Source organism: Bidens hawaiensis, unplaced genomic scaffold, assembly GCF_021521415.1.
Source record: "Bidens hawaiensis isolate Kalapana, Puna unplaced genomic scaffold, B.hawaiensis_p1.1 tig00006359_1, whole genome shotgun sequence".
Taxonomy (NCBI): Eukaryota; Viridiplantae; Streptophyta; class Magnoliopsida; order Asterales; family Asteraceae; genus Bidens; species Bidens hawaiensis.
The window spans coordinates 263,097-283,291 of NW_027491424.1; the positions used below are offsets into that span (position 1 = coordinate 263,097).

A 20,195-nucleotide genomic window follows, 5' to 3' on the forward strand; every position below is an offset into this window, starting at 1 on the left:
CTGTTCTAATCATCAGAGTCATTAAACACTTTACGCGGAACATAAAACATTCATAATTCAATACATAGCAAACTGAAACATTTTCTTAAAACATTCATCTTGTCTTTCAAATTCAAACATCAATCATAAAACATCGTAAGTCTTCAGATGCCAGACTCTTATTCTTCTGCCATGTGCCCCCGCTCAAGCCAGCTGCCGTAATCTGCTAGCCTGCGCGCATACTAAAAGTCAGCTACGCTGAGTGAGTTCTAGTTAACCACATAACTTACTTTTCATACATATATACGTGCCCAAAGGTACGCATTACTTACATAACCTGTACTTCATTCATCCACACACATTTATAGCTAACCTTACATTATAAAGGGCAATTCACCCTACATACCTCAGATATTATTAGGGTCCGGTACCCTCCATCCTCAGATATTATTAGGGTCCGGTCTCCCTTCATCCTCGTATATTATTAGGGTCCGGTCTCCATTCATCCTCGGATATTATTAGGGCCCGGTCTCCCTTTCTTCCATACCTTCATACCATAACCAAGTTGACACTTGCCTGAATCTACTGAATAGGGGTACGTTATACAACTCAATTACCTCAACCAAAACAACATTTTACAAACAAAGAAATACACTCCTTTACAAATTATAAAAGGGAAAATTCCCATAGTAGTCTTTTTTTAAACCTTTCTATATACATAATTGTAAGTTTCATACATACATACATACATACATCATTCATTCTTCATATATATACAATTTTATCATCAAACCGTTACCTGGCAGTACATGCAATATCCGAAGATCGTTCATGTACCGACAAGCAATCATTCATACCTTTTCAGATAAAACATATATGGCATACACTTATCACTTAGGATAAGTGTATTAACTAATCACATCGAGTATGCACACAGCCCCGAAAACATAACAAGGAATGGGGCTAGAAACTCACCTGAACTCGGTTACGTTCACCGTTAATCGTTATTCCCTTCTTGAGCTGTGCACGACTAACTGTATAATAATTATACGTATCAATAAACTATCACTACACATATCATCTTTCTAGTTTAATTATTACCCTCAACGAACGGGGGTCCGGGGGCAGCGCCCCTGGCAGCGAGGTTCTAGGGGCGGCAGCCCCTAGCGGGGTCCAAGGGGCAGAGCCCCTGGCTGGGGTTAAGATGTCCATTAGGATTTTGAATCATTAATTAATTTGCTAACTTAAAAGTTCAAGGGCTTCTTTGTAATTAAATCATTCTTTTTCTAAGTCCAGGGACCATTCTGTCATTTTGTCAAACTTCTAGTTCGTCCCAGTCCTTTAACGAACTGGGTTCATAACGAATGAACCCATTCGTTACTTTATAACGAATCAGACCTCATTCGTTTGGTCTGGTTCACGAATTAAACCTTATGACGAATTGAACTCTTATAACGAACCAGTCCTCATAACGAATTAATCCATCTAATTCGTTATCTCTTCTAAAGAACTGGCTATAACGAATCAAAGGTGATTCGTCATCCTTTCCTCTTAACGAATTGAACATGAACTGTAGCTGGTTCGTTATGCTCACATAGACGAATCAGCTAGCGAATCACCTTTAATTCGTTTGATTCCCTTTAGAGAACTAGGTTTAGGTCAGAATGTCAGGGAACATTCCCTGACATCCTTACCTCGTACACCTTTTCCGGCGCCGTCGCCGGAAAAACGTGGTTTCGCCGGAAAAACGAGATTTAACTCGTTTTTCACCGTATTTCGTCCCGTTTGATCTAGATCTGAGCTAGGGTGATCCCTAAGCTCATCTTAGGTTCGGTTTATACCCGATTCCACCCTGATCTCGTGACGTTAACGGTTTAACGGTGTCGGCTCGTCGTTTCGTGACTATATCTAACGGGTTTAAGCTCATACAATATCATACTATCATTACCTTGGATCGGGATCGGTTTTCCTTGGTGATTTCGGCTAGAGAGAGAGAGAGCTTAAGTGTGTGTTTTGAGAGGTGTATGGAATATGTGTAAATGTGAGAAATGGGTAATTAATTGTCTATATATTTATGGATCATGGGCTTAAGCCCATGGTTCTTTCATCTTTCTTTCATAACCCAAGTCCATAACCCATATCCATTTAACCCAACCCTAGCCCGACTCATAATAACTCGTATTTTCATTTATTAACGGAAACTAGAAAAACTGGATGTTACAAGTCTTCCCTCCTTAAAGAGGTTTCGTCCCCGAAACCTAACTATTACATAAACAAATTCGGATAAAACTTGCGCATCTCTTCTCAACTTCCCAAGTGGCATCCGATCCTTTGCGATGTTTTCATATCACTTTCACTAGTGGTATAACTTTATGACGAAGCTGCTTTTTCTTGTGGTCAACTATCTCGATTGGTTGCTCAATGTAGTTAAACTGCTCATCAACCTCAATGTTCATTAAAGGCACTTGTGACGTGTCATCAGCCAGACATTTTCTCAGATGAGAAACATGGAAGGTTGAGTGAATTCCTTCTAGCTCTTCAGGCAATTCCAGTTTGTAGGCCACTTCACCTACACGATCCATAATCTTAAACGGTCCAATGTACCTCGGACTCAACTTTCCTCTCTTCTTGAAACGGATAATTCCTTTCCAAGGCGAGACCTTGAGCATCACATTGTCACGAACATCAAACTCAATCGGTCGTCGCCGCTTATCAGCATACGACTTCTATTTGTCTTGCACAACTTTCATTCTTGCTTTGATCTGGTCAAACTTTGAAGAAGTTTCTTGAACAATTTCCCATCTCCTTTTGACCAATCTCTCCCCAACATACCAAGGTTCTACAACGTCTTCCATATAACATCTCGAATGGTGGCATACCAATACTTGAATGGTAGCTGTTGTTATAAGAGAACTTTGTCAGATGCAGATGATCGTCCCAACTTCCTCCAAAGTCTAAAACACAAGCACGTAGCATATATTCAAAGGTTTGGATCGTCCTTTCAGATTGTCCATCTGTTTGAGGATGATACGCCATACTAATGTTTAATCTCGTTCCCATAGCTTCATGGAACTTCTTCCAAAACCTCGAAGTAAAACGAGTATCTCTATCGGACACGATTGATAACGGTACTCCATGCTTAGATACAACCTCTTTAATAAACAAGCTTGCTAACGTTTCTGACAAGATAGCCTCTCGTATAGGCAGAATGTGAGCACTCTTGGTCAAACGGTCCACAATCACCCAGATGGTATCATGATGCTTAGCTGTACGAGGTAGCTTAGTTATGAAATACATGGTGATGTGTTCCCATTTCCACTCTGGTATCTCTAGCGGTTGCATCTTCCCATATGGCTTCTGGTGCTCTGCTTTGACTTGCAAGCAAGTTAAGCACTTACTGACATAATCTACTACATCATTCTTCATTCCTGGCCACCAATAGTCTCTTTTCAAATCTTGGTACATCTTCGTAGTTCCTGGATGAATCGAATACCTTGACTTATGAGCTTCATCTAAGATTCGACCTCTGAGAACTCCATGGCGTGAATCCACATACGGTCAAACCTAATCTTAACACCATGCGTGTTTTCCATCAACTCGTCTTTCTGTCCGAAAATTCTTTCTTTCTTCACTAGCCCTTCATCTACCAGCACTTCTGTTTGCACTTTGACGATTTCTTCAAAAAGACTTGAATTTATAATCAACTGGTATGACTTCACTGTTGCAATGACTTCCTCATTCTTACGGCTTAGCGCATCAGCGACCACGTTAGCTTTACCAGAGTAGTACTTAATATCACAGTCGTAATCCTTTATCAACTCCAATCATCTTCTCTGTCTAATGTTCAATTCTTTCTGCTCGAAGAAGTACTTTAAACTCTTATGATCTATGTAAATGGTACACTTAGTACCATACAGATAATGTCTCCATATCTTGAGAGCATGCACTACTGCTGCTAGCTCTAAATCATGCGTGGGATAGGTACTCTCATGGACTTTCAACTGTCTAGACGCGTAAGCTATCACCTTCCCTCGTTGCATCAACATGCAACCTAACCCACGATGCGAAGCATTAGTACAAACAACCAAATCCTCGTCACCATCGGGTAGAGCAAGGATTGGAGCTTGCGTGAGTCTCTTCTTTAACTCCTGAAAAGCTTTTCTCTTGAAACTTACCCCAACTGAATACTATCGACTTTCGGGTCATACCGGTCAAAGGTGCGGCTATCTTGGAGAAACCTTCGAAGAATCTCCTATAGTAGCCAGCTAACCCTAGGAAGCTTCGTATATCAGTCGGATTCTGTGGAGTCTTCCAATTAGTTATCGCTTCAATCTTAGCTGGGTCCACGGTAATCCCTTCAGGATTGATCACGCGGCCTAGAAACTGCACTTCTCGCAACCAAAACGCGCATTTCGAAAACTTAGCATACAAATTCTCATTCTTCAAGGTCTCCAATACCTCTTTCAGATGCTCGGCATGATCAGACTCGCTCTTTGAATAAATCAATATATCGTCGATGAAAACAATAACCGACTTATCCAACATTGGCTGACACACCCTATTCATCATATCCATAAATGCTGCAGGAGCATTTGTTAGACCGAATGACATTACGAGGAACTCGTAGTGCCAATACCGCGTCCGAAACGCTGTTTTGGGGATGTCTGCCTCTTTCACCTTCAGCTGATGATAGCCCGATCTAAGATCTATTCGTGAGAATCAACTTGAACCTTGCAGTTGGCCAAACAGATCATCAATCCTTGGCACATGATATCTATTCTTTACTGTAAGCTTATTCAACTCGCGATAGTCTATGCACATCCTCATACTTCCATCCTTCTTCTTCACGAACAACACTGGCGCGCCCCAAGGGGATACACTTGGTCTTATGAAACCTTTGTCGAGGAGTTCTTTCAGTTGGGACATCAATTCTTTCATCTCAGAAGGCGCTAGATGGTAAGGCGCTTTCGCAACGGGCTGGGCTCCTGGTACTAAGTCTATCTGGAATTCTATCTCACGCTCCGGTGGCAACCCCGGAAGATCCTTAGGGAATACTTCTGGGTAGTCGCACACGATAGGAACATCTTTCATTTCTTTCGTCTCGGCCGTAGCGTTGACAACATACGCCAAGGTAAGCACCACACCCTCGTCTTAATAACCCTTCGGCTTTTATCATCGAAATGACGTTAAACCATGAACTTTCTTTATCACCATAAACCGTCACCGCACTACCGTCCAAAGACTTTAGCTTTATTATCCTACTCTTACATACTATCTGAGCTTCGTACTCGGACAACCAATCCATTCCCAAAACTACATCGAACCCTCCTAAGGTCATAACATACAAAGTAACAGTGAACTCATGTCCCTCTAGCTCTATCTTACAATCCTTAACCATTTTCGTTATTCTAACCGAAGTGTCACTAGCGGTTTCTACTATAAAGGTTTCAGACACTTGGCAACATTTCATTTTAGCTAGTTTACTAAATTTCATAGCTACAAAACTTCTATTCGCACCCGAATCAAATAATACTGAAGTAGAAACACCGTTTACTAAGAACGTACCAGTCACGACATCAGGAATCTGCCTAGCTTGTTCCTGGGTCAGCATGTAGGCTCTAGTCCTCGGCCTCGCTTGATCAGCATCTTTCTTTCCACTACTTCCAGCTCCACCATCAGCACACTCCCTTGCCATATGACCCGTCTTACCACATTTGTAGCATGCGGGTTTTGCATCACATTCATTAGAATAGTGCCCCACCTTCCACATTTATAACACGCATTTGTTCTAAGCTACACTCTCCACCATGAGCCTTTCCACATTTGTGACAAACATCCGAACCAGTACCCCACTTGCACTCGCCATCGTGCACCTTTCCACATGTCTTGCATGTCCTTCTCTCCCACACCTTCTGCTTCTTGTCCTTAGGGTTCCATAACGGAGTACCTGGTCGTTTGACAGGAGCAAACCATTTCTTATCCTTCCTCTCTACTACCTCGTCTGTCGCCAAGTCGCTCTAAACCATTTTGGCAAGTCCCACATCAGAATCAAAAGTAGCAGGTCTACTAGCCTTGACCAAGACGCGAACGTTTTGTGGTAGTCCCCTAAGGTACACTTGATCAGCTTGGCCTCAGTGTTCACCATATCTGGCACCAACCTTGACAGACGGTTGAATTCAGTGAGGTATTCGCGATGTGTCATCTTACCCGCCTTCAGACTCAAGAACTTCATTTCAACCCTCTCAACCTCTGCATCAGCACAAAACCTCTTAATTACCAACTTCTTCAGATCATCCCACCGTATGGCTTTGATCTCCTCCGTTGTCTTCCTCTGTTCAACAGTTTCCCACCAGTACATGGCTTCATCAAGAAATGATTGGGTGGCAAAACCCACAGCTTGGTCGGGACGGAACTCGCTAATGCGGATAACCTTGTCCATAGTAGTTATCCATTGGAGAGTAGCGATTGCGTCTCCCAAGCCAGTTAGCTTCGGCGGGTCACAACCTTTAAATGACTTGTAGTTGCACCCACCTCGGCCTCTTTTCTTGTCATCGACCTTCACCGACTTAACCACACTTGATCCCTCCTTCTCCTCCTTAACATCCTTCTTACTCCTTTCCCCCGACTTCTCAGCAGACTTTTCAGGATTCCAGTTCTTCGCAGCAGCTGCTATTGCCTGAGCAATGGCAGCTTGAACAGCAGGGTCAAGTTGATACCCTTCGTTGTTACTCGGATTTCCACCGGCTGCACTTCCTTCTCCCTCGCATTAGTAGCTGCTCCTACTGACAGTTCTCGCACAACGCGTGGCCTACCACGACATCCTGTACGCCCTCCTTTTCTAGCAGCTTTCTTAGCTCCAGCCATTCGTATTCTATAAGAAAACACAAACGTCATCACTTAAGGAACCATTTAGTATAAGGATAGTAAGGCTAACAGGTAATAATAGTGGCCAGCTGTGATTAGCTGATCACGTTACTCTCCGTGTCCTATACACTTCCTTTTGTGAGTCCACTTGTGCTACTTCTACTTCTAATAGTTAAACAATCAAACAATCAAGACATCCTATCCCTACATATCCTTTCTTTAGCAATTAAGCTAGCATTAACATACATTATTTAATCATACACTTTACCGTTACTGAGCTTGCTTGAGTGACACATGACATGCTTGTACTGGCATCTTCTTTCTTTTCTTACTTAAATCTCATTCTCTGTTCGAGTTTAAGCATGTAGGATGCTTAAATCTCTCGAACTTTGCTCTGATACCATATGTAACAGCCCAGCTACCACCGCACCATAATATAGTCCGCTTTGGCCGGGACGTACCACCATCGCCTCACGGATTTGCTTTTGGTTGCCCAGGTGGTCACCCATCCACATACTTCTCCCACCTGAGCACGCTTAACTGTGGAATTCTCCTCTCATCCACTACCATTAAGCGCCCAAAACGCGTTATGATGGGGAAGATATCCACCTCCTTATAAAGAAGGTTTAGTTCTCCTTCCCAACCGATGTGGGATGTCACCATCCACCCCTTTAGGGGTCTAGCGTCCTCGCGGACCTGGCACCACCGGTCCGGCCCTGGCTCTGATACCAACTTGTAAGACTCCGTTACCGGTGCCTCACTTTTGACGTTGGATTTACTCATAAACACAGTTCTAATCATCAGAGTCATTAAACACTTTACGCGGAACATAAAACATTCATAATTCAATACATAGCAAACTGAAACATTGTCTTAAAACATTCGTCTTGTCTTTCAAATTCAAACATCAATCATAAAACATCGTAAGTCTTCAGATGTCAAGCGGACGTGGGGACTCGGGTCGGGGCGCAGCGTAACTAAGGGATTCCATTTAGGGCGAGACAAAATGGGCGGGCACGGGCGGTCTGGTGTCCGAGCCGATTGGTCAGATGACGACTACTTCATTTATTAGATTAGTATTAGCCGCCTGCCCCGGAATGGAATGAGATGGAATAGAAAAAAGGGAAGCGCTCTCGGGTCGGTTTTTTGGGAGGGATAAGCTTGTGAAGAAGGAAGCTTATCCCCCCCCCCCGACTGTCAGCTGCTGGCTCTCTCCATCTCTCCTTATTCTTATGCCATGTGCCCCCGCTCAAGCCAGCTGCCGTAATCTGCTAGCCTGCGCACATACTACAAGTCAGCTACGCTAAGTGAGTTCTAGTTAACCACATAACTTACTTTTCATACATATATACGTGCCCGAAGGTACGCATTACTTACATAACCTGTACTTCATTCATCCACACACATTTATAGCTAACCTTACATTATAAAGGGCAATTCACCCTACATACCTCGGATATTATTAGGGTTCGGTACCCTCCATCCTCAGATATTATTAGGGTCCGGTCTCCCTTCATCCTCGGATATTATTAGGGTCTGGTCTCCCTTTCTTCCATACCTTCATACCATACCTTTCTATATACATAATTGTAAGTTTCATACATACATACATACATTATTCATTCTTCATATATATACAGTTTTATCATCAAACCTTTACCTGACAGTACATGCTATATCCGAAGATCGTTCATGTACCGATAAGCAGTCAATCATACCTTTTCACATAAAACATATATGGCATACACTTATCACTTAGGATAAGTGTATTAACTAATCACATCGAGTATGTACACACCCCCCGAAAACATAACAAGGAATGGGGCTAGAAACTCACCTAAACTCGTTACGTTCACCGTTAATCGTTATTCCCTTCTTGAGCTGTGCACGACTAACTGTATAATAATTATATGTATCAATAAACTATCACTACACATATCATCTTTCTAATTTAATTATTACCCTCAACGAACGGGAGTCCGGGGGCAGCGCCCCTGGCAGCGGGGTTCTAGGGGCGGCAGCCCCTAGCGGGGTCCAAGGGGCAGAGCCCCTGGCTGGGGTTAAGCTGCTAGGTCAGGGAAAAAATTTATTTTCATTAACTGTCTTAACACATTTTCCATTAGGATTTTGAATCATTAATTAATTTGCTAACTTAAAAGTTCAAGGGCTTCTTTGTAATTAAACCATTCTTTTTCTAAATCCGGGACCATTCTGTCATTTTGTCAAATTTCTAGTTCGTCCCAGTCCTTTAACGAATGGGGTTCATAACGAATGAACCCATTCGTTACTTTATAACGAATCAGACCTCATTCGTTTGGTCTGGTTAACGAATTGAACCTTATGACGAATTGAACTCTTATAACGAACCAGTCCTCATAACAAATTAATCCATCTCATTCGTTATCTCTTCTAACGAACTGGCTATAACGAATCAGGGGTGATTCGTCATCCTTTCCTCTTAACGAATTGAACTCGAACTATAGCTGGTTCGTTATGCTCACATAGACGAATTAGCGAGCTCGTTTTTCACCGTTTTTCGTCCCGTTTGATCCAGATCTGAGCTAGGGTGAACCCTAAGCTCATCTTAGGTTCGGTTTATACCCGATTCCACCCGGATCTCGTGACGTTAACGGTTTAACGGTGTCGACTCGTCGTTTCGTGACTATATCTAACGGGTTTAAGCTCATACAATATCATACTATCATTACCTTGGATCGGGATCGGTTTTCCTTGGTGATTTCGGCTAGAGAGAGAGAGAGAGCTTAAATGTGTGTTTTGAGATGTGTATGGAATATGTGTAAATGAATGAAAAATGGGTAATTAATGGTTTATATATTTATGGATCATGGGCTTAAGCCCATGCTTCTTTCCTCTTTCTTTCATAACCCAAGTCCATAACCCATATCCATTTAACCCAACACTAGCCCGACTCATAATAACTCGTATTTTCATTTATTAACCGAAATTAGAAAAACGAGATGTTACAGTATGTGAATTAATTGTGGGTTATTGATTAATTTAATTAATTTTGAATGATTTAATTGTTAAGAAAATCATAGAAGTGATTGTTATATATGGAAACAATAGAGTTTATTCAATAAAACTCAATTGTTTTAATATATATATAGATGAGCATAAATTTAATGTAACTTCCACATAAATCATGACTTACCAAACAGAAAAAATACACATTTACTATAATACCCTTATCAATAAACTAATGATAAAACAAAAGAAAAAAATGTGATTGGTTGGATTCATTTCTCGCACTAAAAACACTTCTAAAATGAACCAAATCCTATATATATATATATATATATATATATATATATATATATATATATATATTGAATGTTAAACACAAATATTAATTTATATTGCTTTATAATATAATATAATATATTTATTTAAACTTTGTGTATTGTTATTTAATTATTTTTATGAGTTATGTCAATATTTTTTTAAACACTATTCTTTCAAAAAATAAAATCTTATATCAAATTAATATTAATACTAAATGATATATGCTTTAGTAACAATCGTGTTATTATTAAAAATAGTTAATTAAATAAATTTTAAACATTATGTACAATGAAATTTTTTAAAGATTTATGTCGCACTTTTTAGATTTTAAAATTAGAGACGAAATCAATCTTCTAATATTCAATGAAGAGAGTATCTACAAATGTTGTACATGAAGAAAATTTTAGAGATTAATGAAAATTTATTATCTAATTTTCTTTTTCTTTTTTTATTTTATGAAAATTGTATTTTATTCATTGTTGTAATACATATTCATATTCATTCATCTAATACCAAATTAATATAAATATTTCGCATTGTTTTAATCTTTTGTTAATATAGTTACCCAACCCGTGTATACATGGGTATTTAACCTAGTCATTAATATGCACAAAAATAGAATGAGTTTTTACAAAAGTTGAATTCCTTAATTTTGTTACTTAATTCCTTTTATACCTTGCTACCTTGTAAACATTTTGTTCTTACAACTTAATAAATAAACAAATAACAAACAATGTTGAAGTAAAGTCTAACATACATGCCAAATGTGTTCTGAATAATGTCAAAAGAAGTAAAATTCAACCATCTCAAAATAATTTTGTTCTTACGACGGTTTTTCCGAGTCTATATAAGAAAGAATTTCAACCATCTCAAAATAATTTGATGTTTAATTTCTGACTCGAAAACCTCTCTTAGACAGAAACTGCCAACAACTAGGTAACCCCTCCTCCCCACCCGACACTGGTGTCGAGGCTCGGACCGTTTAAAGATCATATGCTATATGAAGTGGTCACAACAATTATATAATACAGAAGGTGTTACAATGTTAAGCATGAGTTATGTCATTTAAAATTGTACATATAAAAGATTTTTTTTTCTGTTAAAATTTAAAAACTATACATAATCACGCAATAAAAAAAAAGAAAAAAAGATGTTCATCCATAACACAGGAGACTTGAGGAACAAGCTACTAAGGCCTAAAATCACGTCATATCTTTACATATTAAATGTATTGATTAGTTTCCTTATTAAGTTTAATATAAATCTATAATATATATAAACGAAGACATAAAAATTTTACGTGTCGCGATGTGGTCGCTCCCCTTTTTTTTAAAGTAACCAGATTTGCTTAATTTTTAAATGGAGGCTTCTCATGCATTTGACCCGAATTCATGGGTATGGGTCTTACCAAACCCAGATATTTTTTAAACGGGTTATAACATCTCATTAAATTAAAAATTATTCTCACCAAATTATTTATGTAAAAATCCTATAAAATAGGATATAATAAAAAATAATATCTTATTTATTTTAAAAAAGATATATATTATTTAAATTAAAAAACCAATTTGATAGTAAAAAAATAAACGGGTCTTGGGTCTCATCAAACCATAGGTATATTATTAACTTTCATAAATATTATTTATAATTAAATAACCAATTTCATAGTAAAAAAAAATAAACGGGTCTTGGGTCTTATCAAAACCATATAGCTTTTAAACCAGGTTATAACATCTCATTTATTTGTGAAACAATTTAACATCAAACCATAAGTATATATTAACTTTCATACAATAAAAAAATATAAATTAAAAAAATAAATAAATATTAAAACAAACAATATAAAACAACTCCGGTAACACGGTGTTTATATTCCTTGTATATAAATCATAATCGAACTTAACTTCTCGATATCTTATAAATCATCCGAAAACCCTCAACAACAGTTTAAGTTTAAGGTTGTCGATCTTAAAAATCCGAAACCCCTCAACAGATTAAGGTTGTCGATAATTAAGTAACATTGGCTGAATCTTCTTCATGTTTGAATTTCGACTTTGACATCAAAAGGTAGGTTGTTAATATGTGTAGAATACCAAGTTCAACAGTATGTAGGAAAACATAATTGGTGGTTAAATTTGATCTTTTTTGAACGATTGAGTAGGCTTTTGGAATAGTTTGTATGTGTTTTTATTTGTGTATATATGCATCAAGTTATAATAATTGGGTGTGTGTAATTGTATCTTTGTAGTGACGATGAGGATCTATACGAGCAAGAATCAGTGGAATTTGAAGATGGATTTAAAAGCATTATCGTTGTTGATAATTTACCGGTTGTGCCACGGGGAAAGTTTGATAGAGTTGAAGAGGTGGTTCGAAAACGTTTCAGTCAGTGTGGTGTAATTAAGGAGAATGGTTTTTGGATGCCTGTTGAGGAAGACACCGGGAAAACTAGAGGATTTTGCTTTATCGAGTACACCACTCCTCAGGTATCATCTATTCCTCGTATTTTGAAATTATGATCCATGAAGAATCTTCTTCTAATTATTTGAAAACTTACGCGGTGTCTTTTGATGACAATTGTTATTTTAGGAAGCTGAGCTTGCTAAGAATAAGGCCAATAAATCCCAGCTAGGTAATTATAAGTTAGCTGCCAACACGATTGATGAAATAGACATGTTCATGAACGTCCTAGATGAGTGGGCTCCTCCAGAAGCTAGACCCTACACACCAGGGGTATGTGTTTTGTTTGACTAAAAATACATGTAAATTATTATATAGAGGTAACTTATAATATGAAACTTTGTTTTGTAAAATCAGGAGAATCTGCAGCATTGGCTTGGTGATGAGAAAGGTAGAGATCAGTTTGTTATTCGTTCGGGATCAGACACGGAGGTCCTGTGGAATGATGCAAGACAAGTGAAAGCTGATCTGGTTTACAAACGCACTGTAATAAAATTATGCATTTTTTTACTTGTATTTTTAGCTGGATAAAAAAGAATCATACTAAAAAACGGAATTTGTTTTGTAGTATTGGACTGAAAGTTTTGTGCAGCGGTCACCGTTAGGGACCTACTTAGCCACGGTTCATAGACAGGGTGCTGCTCTGTGGGGTGGTGCTGCTAGTTTTAATCAACTAAGGCGATATGCGCATCCACAGGTTCTTTTGATCATGGCTTTTCTATCTTTCAGTAAATATTATTTAATTTAGTTTTTTTGATATTTGCATTTGATCCTGGATCTGTACTCTTAACTGTAGGTCAAACTTATTGACTTCTCCCCTGGTGAAAAATATTTGGTGACTTATTGCAGTCATGAACCAAGCAACCCTTGCGACTCTCAGGTGAGAATGACAATTCTTTATTCAATTTTTAATGATTATTTTGATATTGGGCCCTACCAATGTCCGCTCACAAATGCTCAAACTGCCGTTTCAAAAGTAGGCAGTCAAAACGGCTATCAGACAAATACCCGATGGCCATTTTGAAAGTAGGGGTTGAACTTTGAAAATTATGAGTCAAAATGACTGTTTGAAATTTTTGGTCGGCTGTTGTGTGTGTGTGTGTAGTATGCCTCATGATATTTTTTTTTCGTTAACGACTGTATGATTTGCTCATGATCAGAAAGTGGTGCTTAACATATTTGATGTGAGAACTGGAAAGTTAATGAAAGATTTCAAGGGAAGTGCAGATGAGTTTGCGTTTGGAGGAACTGGCGGTTTTGCTTGGCCTTTTATCAGGTAATAAATTAATAAGGATATAAATCCATGTATTCTAATAAGCATTTATATTTGTCATATTGATGTTAATTTGAGCTTTTGCAGATGGGGTGGAGGAAAAGAAGACAAATATTTTGCTCTACTTGGGAAAAATATCATCACTGTGTATGAAACCGGCAAGTTCACTCTTATCGACGATGAATCCGTTAAAGTTGAAAATGTCATGGACTTTAGTTGGTCACCCACTGATTCTATTTTAGCACTCTTTGTTCCTCAACTTTCTGGTGGAAATCAGCCTGCAAGAGTAGGTTTTCCATTTCATGCTCTTTAATTCTGACTAATAATGACACGTTACATTGACTTAATGATATTTGTACTACAAATTTTGTAGGTTAGTCTGTATCAAATCCCAAGCAAAGTAGAACCGAGGCAAAAGAATCTTTTCAATGTTAGTGTATTGGCAAAGTAATGGGGAGTATCTAGCAGTAAAAGTTGACAGCTACACAAAAACTAAAAAGAGTACATATACGGGCTTTGAGCTTTTCAGAATCAAGGAGCGTGACATGCCGATTCAGGCTTTTGAGCTAGACAACAGGAATGATAAAGTTATTTCATTTGTATGGGAGCCAAAAGGTCACAGATTTGCGGTTATACATGGCGATAATTCGAGGCCCGATGTTAGTTTCTATTCGGTTAGAGGTGGTAAGGTATCAAAGCTCACAACGTTAAAGCAAAAGCAGGCAAATGCTCTGTTCTGGTCACCTGGTGGTCCTTTTGTTATCTTGGCTGGATTGAAGGGACAGTTAGAGTTCTACAATGTTGATGAGCTTAAAACAATGGCAACCGCTGAACATTTTATGGCAACAGATGTTGAATGGGATCCCACTGGAAGGTATACCATATCAAAAAGATATTGTTTATATTTTGACTCATTTGAGATTAAACATATAGCCCAAGGCAACTAATACTAATTTGTAGGTATGTTGCAACTTCGGTTACATCCGTACAAGCGATGGAAAATGGATCTTACATTTGGTCATTCAACGGCAAGTTACTCTACCGTATACCCAAGGACCATCTCTCTCAGGTAATTATTTGATTATTACAAGTTTACAACTTCAAATTAAAGTCAGGGCATGATCTTCACATTACTTGGTAAAAGAATCATGTTTAATAAATAGTAAAAGACGATGCGAGAAGCATTTAATTGATGCAGTTTTTATGGAGGCCTCGGCCACCATCCTTGTTGAGCCCCGAGAAAGAGGAAGAAATATTCAAGAATCTAAAAGAATACAGTAAAAAGTATGAGATGGAGGATGAAGACATACTGGTGTTATCAAGCGAGCGGGATCGTGAAAAAAGGAAGCAGTTGAAGGAAGAATGGGAAAGGTGGCTAAACGAGTGGAAAAGATATCACGAAGATGAAAATATGGCGAGACAAATGCTGAGAGATGGAGAAGCAAGTGATGTTGAAGCTGAACAAGTGGAAGTGGAAGATTTGTTGGATGTAACTAGAGAAATCCTTGCAGATGTATGAAAAAACATTTCTTGTTTTTTGTTATTTGAGAAAATTATTTGCAGTTGTAAAGACTTGATTGGATGAAATTATGGAATGTTAACCGAGTTAAATTAAATTGTAACTAACTATGACCAATTTTTTAGTAAAATACAACGGCCAATATCATACCTTGTATGGAACATTGTTCTACTTTCTCCAATAAAACATACAACTCAAGACTGACCTTTTAGTTATGGTCAAACTAGATGTCAGACTGAAAGTCCTTTGTGTGCAACACGAGATTGCGCAATGCAAAGAACACAAAATGGCGCGTAAAAGAAAGAAACTGACAGTTATCCACACTCTCAAATTAATCTAAGATGTTGAAAGAAAAGGGGAAATCGCACATGCAAGATAGAACAACTTTTTCTAAAATGTTGCATGAGGAGAAACCATCAATCAAGTTACAACCAGCAAAGAACACCTTGTGCATCCATGAAACCAACCCAACTTGTGCAAGAAGTCGTGACTCAGACAAAAAGGTGTTAAAATTATGTTCAATTCATTTGTGGTAATCTTACAGTTTGGTGTTCTAATAATTTAATTAGTCTTCAAATAACTAGTTAATTGTGTTAACGAGGTCTCTTCCAGAGTTCGTTCTAGAGTATGTGTTATGTAGCTTGAATACAATAAAGTTAATTAAAGCAGAAGGATCGTTGTGCAATGTTGGAAAAGATAAAGAACTGCTTATAACTAATTTAAGGAGTTGAGAGGCTTGGTGGTCATTCTTAAAATTGTGTTGTGAATATATAGAGACAATAAAAGAAGTTGGTTCGCGTCTCTTTGTGCAGATTCATAATCTTGTTTATGTCTTGAGTCTTATTTTCCATGTTATTTCTTTTCTTTGAGTTATGGTGTTTGTTTGATTCATCACAATAGTTAATCGTTAGCATTTGCTTGAACGAATTGTATCTCTTGTTCATTTTGAATAAAATTGCTAATTCTAACAAAAAAAACACAATTCATGTCATCCATCTGCGTGACACCCACATAGGCTTTTTAAAGCCATTCTCTTAATCTTGGCTAATTTAATCTTAATTTGTAACTTACACAGTTCATGTCATCCCTACTCATATCTCTAAAAAAACCCTTGGTTTCATACAAGCAACGATGTCCTCACAAGGTAGTATACGTCACAACCCTAGAGACCTAAGGTGGGCCCATGGGCTCACACTAATAATACTTAACAATAATATAATCCAATAAAAAGCTTGAAATGAGTGGAGCCTTATCGAGCCATTGCCTCAATTAAAGCTAGTTTAGTTATCAAGCCCAAGCTCAAGCCTTGCTTAAAAAGATCGTTTAGGCTCATCAATCCTTATCAAGCCTTGTATATTTTTAAGTTTGACTCTTTTGGAGCCGAGCTTTGGCTCGTTTAAGGTACTGCAAACGAGCCCAAGCTGAGCTTATGTTCGTTTAAGGGTTTTTGGATAATATATAAAAATAATTAAAAATGCATATAAGTAGTATACGAGCCGAGCTCGGGCTTGACAATACGATTCACGAGCTGAGCTCAAGCTCTCATAAATCAAAATGAGCCGAGCTTTAGGCAAGTCGCGCTTGGTCTCGGTTTGGCTTGGTTGCTTATATATCTACATTAGATTCTTAATTATATTCTCTATTCAAAGTTAGTTATCGCGAGAAAATCTTAGATATAATTGTTGGATATCAAGAACACTTAATCATGAATCCATATATGTGAATGTATATGCAATAGATTAAGAACAGGGCATCAATTACACATATCCTGGTCTGCAGCAAAAAGTTAAAAGCAGACGTTTTTTTATTAATGAAATTGACCAACGATTCTTTACAATTTTGGGCATATATACAGAACAAAGTGATTATACCCCAATTCCTTTGGGGTACCATAAAACTGTCATTAACAGCCAAATAATGGCCTTTGACTTTTGTTTTCTGCTTTGTGACAATTAAAATTTTTGAGTCTTCAAAATTCCTTGAAGGGTAAACCTGGTTTGATGTTATGATGACCCAGTTTTGCATCTTGTTTCTTTCGTTTACTTGATCGTTTCTTTGTCTCGTCTCAAAAGTCAGAAGATTATATCATCCATTGCCGACCTCGTTTGGTCCTCTGCTTAAAGCAATGCGGAGATGTCTAAACTTATTTTGTCACTGGTTTCTTTTCAACCAGATTTCCGACCATTGTTCATATTCTTTTTCAACCGATTTGCCCTCAATGTTTAATTTAGCTGACCCAATTTCACGAAAAGGAGGATCTTAGTATCCTCTATTCTTGTTCATATGATTTTCGAATCTTATGAAAGAAAGAGAGAGTGGTTGTGATGTCCCGTATTTTCACGTACCATATGGTCCATACGTCACAATAAAGGATGTGATCCATCAACCACGTACTCTTTCGCACATGCATCACTGACGTATGTGCTTTGATTCTCTGTTTTGATAGCCTGGCGTATTAACAAGGAGGCTTCGTCTCATTCCTTTAGTTTGCAACGTTGAATCAGATTCGTCCATGTTTCTTGTATAAGATAGTGACTTGATCTTAATCTGAATCATTGTTCTCAGATTGCAAATCTTTCTCATTTCCGTTTTTCTGTTTGCAGGGGTATTCGTTCTCTTGATTGCTATAAAACGGTGTCGGTTCAATGAATATATTCCGGCGATGTCTTAAAGCAATACTTTCTTGCTAATCTACATTTTCTTGATATTATATAAAGAAACGATCTTTTTTTATTAAAAAATGGCCCTGTTTTCCTTCTTCTTGATTCTTGATTCTGGTTTTGTGTCAATCCTTTTTGTTGGATTTCTTGATCTTCTTCGGCGAGTGTGGCGGTGATTTATATTTGTGTCTTCACCAATCTTTGTTCTGTTAAGAATAATGACTATCACGTTTAACCAATTGTTGATTTCATAATCCATGATGTCTCATCAATTTTTCGATTGTTCATATATTTTTTCGATTTGATGGCGATATATTTCGAACTTTATTATTCTTGATTTCAGATATATGCAGCGGATATGTTGTTCATTTGCCAACGCGTCTTCATCAAATTTTTAATTATGTTTTCCTTGTTGATCATATCCGTTTAATCACGGTTGTTCTTGATTTCAAATTTGTGCAGCGACATGTGTTCTGATCTTTTCGATATTTGAGCAGCAATTATCCAATCAAAGTTCTAGAAACGTACCCATGCTCTGATAACAGACCGATGTTGGATATCAAGAACACTTAATCACAAATGCTATATGTAAATGTATATATGCATCATAAGAACAAGGGGTCAATTACACAAATTTCTGGTCTGCAGCGAAAAGTCAAAGCAAACGTTTTTTATTAATGAAACTGGCCAACAACTCTATACAATTTTGGGCATATATATAGCCTATAAAACAATACTAACAAGGTGGTTATACCCTTTCGTTTGGGGTACCACAAAACTGTCATTAACCAACATATCACCAGAAAATCTTGGATTTAATTATGAGTGCTTTGAACTTTTTAATATTTGGTTGTGTAGCGGAGGCGATGCAATGATCACATGTAAAGTCATGCTCATTTGGCTAAGGGGTATTATTGAAATTTCTCATTCAAATCTAACCCTTACTTTAGCCCTCATTTTTGCCATTTTACACACTTATATTTCTGCTACTCGCAATCGTCTCGGCTATCCCCTCCCCAACTCTAGTCTTAGCGTGGTGCCATTGTGATTTCGAATTTGCAGGTATAACTCAGCTACTTTAAATCTTAGCAGATCCGATTGTTTGCTGGATTTTAGTCTAGAAATTTGATCTTTTTGCAATTGTTTTGCCCTAATTTATGTTACTTGATCTGACCTGATTTTAGTTTTATACTTTTTTGATTTAACGAGTTACGATATGTATTTATAGTTAGTGAAGTTGTAATTTAGTTTGCAAATTAAGCTGTTATGATCTGTATGATGGATCAACGCATTTAACACTTGGATCTCAGATGAAAGATATAGATAGTAGTTTACTTGCTTTAGTTGAAAATGACAATTTTTTTCCTCGAGCTTTGGCTAGCTAGAAATCAACACTATGTTTTAAATGGTTACATAAACAAATTACATATGTCATAATGCCTTTTCTATGAAATTCGATAAGATTTGAGGAGTATAGCATTCTTATATGGGTTATAATTGTTCTTTTGCAAGTCTAGAAATGGTGACTACAAGAAGTAAGCAAAGAAAACTCGACAACGATGGTTCAGTATCATGGCCAAGCTTTAGCCATGAGCTGCTCCTCTTAATTATGATGCGAGCTGGATTTTTTGATTTTATTGCCTTAAGTGGTGTCTGAAAGTCATGGAGATCGATTGCGATCTCCAACTGGAATCGGGTTATGAGTCAAAACAACCCATGTGTTTGTCTCTCTCTGATCGAATCAATGATAAAGAGTGCTACTTGGAAGAGAACAACACAAGAAGAAAAATGAACACCATGATTCCCCATTCTAGAGGCAGGGTGTGTGTTGGCTTAACTTGCGGTTACTTGATATTTTACGGGAGGAATACCCATGACTTCTGGCTTGTGAATCCCATCACAAGGAAAGAACTTCATTTCCCTGGTTTCACCGTTAGTGCAAGTGCTATTCCAACAAGCATTAGGGGTATTCTTGTCTATTCACCTTCAATGAATGCATGGGTGTTTGTGGTACTCACATACAGATGTTCAAGTGAATTATTTTTCTCTTTATCTGGTAAACAAGCCAAGTGGAGATCTATATCTTGCAATTCCAGTATCCTTGATTTACAATTTTTCAAGGGAAAAATATATACAC

The 20,195-nt window shown here is 37.8% G+C and overlaps 1 protein-coding gene and 1 pseudogene across 2 annotated transcripts; both read left to right on the plus strand.

Annotated features, from left to right (window-relative positions):
- Window positions 1-7,849: 7,849 nt before the first annotated feature.
- Window positions 7,850-13,643, plus strand: LOC143632054 (eukaryotic translation initiation factor 3 subunit B-like). The gene is made up of 7 exons (XM_077100647.1): window positions 7,850-7,887; window positions 12,395-12,632; window positions 12,736-12,879; window positions 12,964-13,092; window positions 13,175-13,303; window positions 13,403-13,486; window positions 13,587-13,643. Exons 1-7 carry the CDS (start codon window positions 7,850-7,852, stop codon window positions 13,641-13,643), a joined length of 819 nt encoding a protein of 272 aa, XP_076956762.1.
- A 125-nt stretch (window positions 13,644-13,768) lies between these two features.
- LOC143632001 (eukaryotic translation initiation factor 3 subunit B-like) lies at window positions 13,769-15,399 on the plus strand (annotated as a pseudogene). Its single transcript, XR_013153469.1, has 5 exons — window positions 13,769-13,882; window positions 13,967-14,165; window positions 14,253-14,753; window positions 14,840-14,948; window positions 15,078-15,399. The product of XR_013153469.1 is annotated as a eukaryotic translation initiation factor 3 subunit B-like (transcript).
- Window positions 15,400-20,195: the final 4,796 nt, after the last annotated feature.

Excerpts from the sequence above, each read along its gene's own strand:
- LOC143632054 (XM_077100647.1), top strand. The coding sequence starts at position 7,850 with ATGGGCGGGCACGGGCGGTCTGGTGTCCGAGCCGATTG. Across the intron at positions 7,888-12,394 it reads TCTGGTGTCCGAGCCGATTG|TGACGATGAGGATCTATACG; the intron begins GTCAGATGACGA and ends GTATCTTTGTAG. Across the intron at positions 13,304-13,402 it reads GGCGATATGCGCATCCACAG|GTCAAACTTATTGACTTCTC; the intron begins GTTCTTTTGATC and ends TCTTAACTGTAG.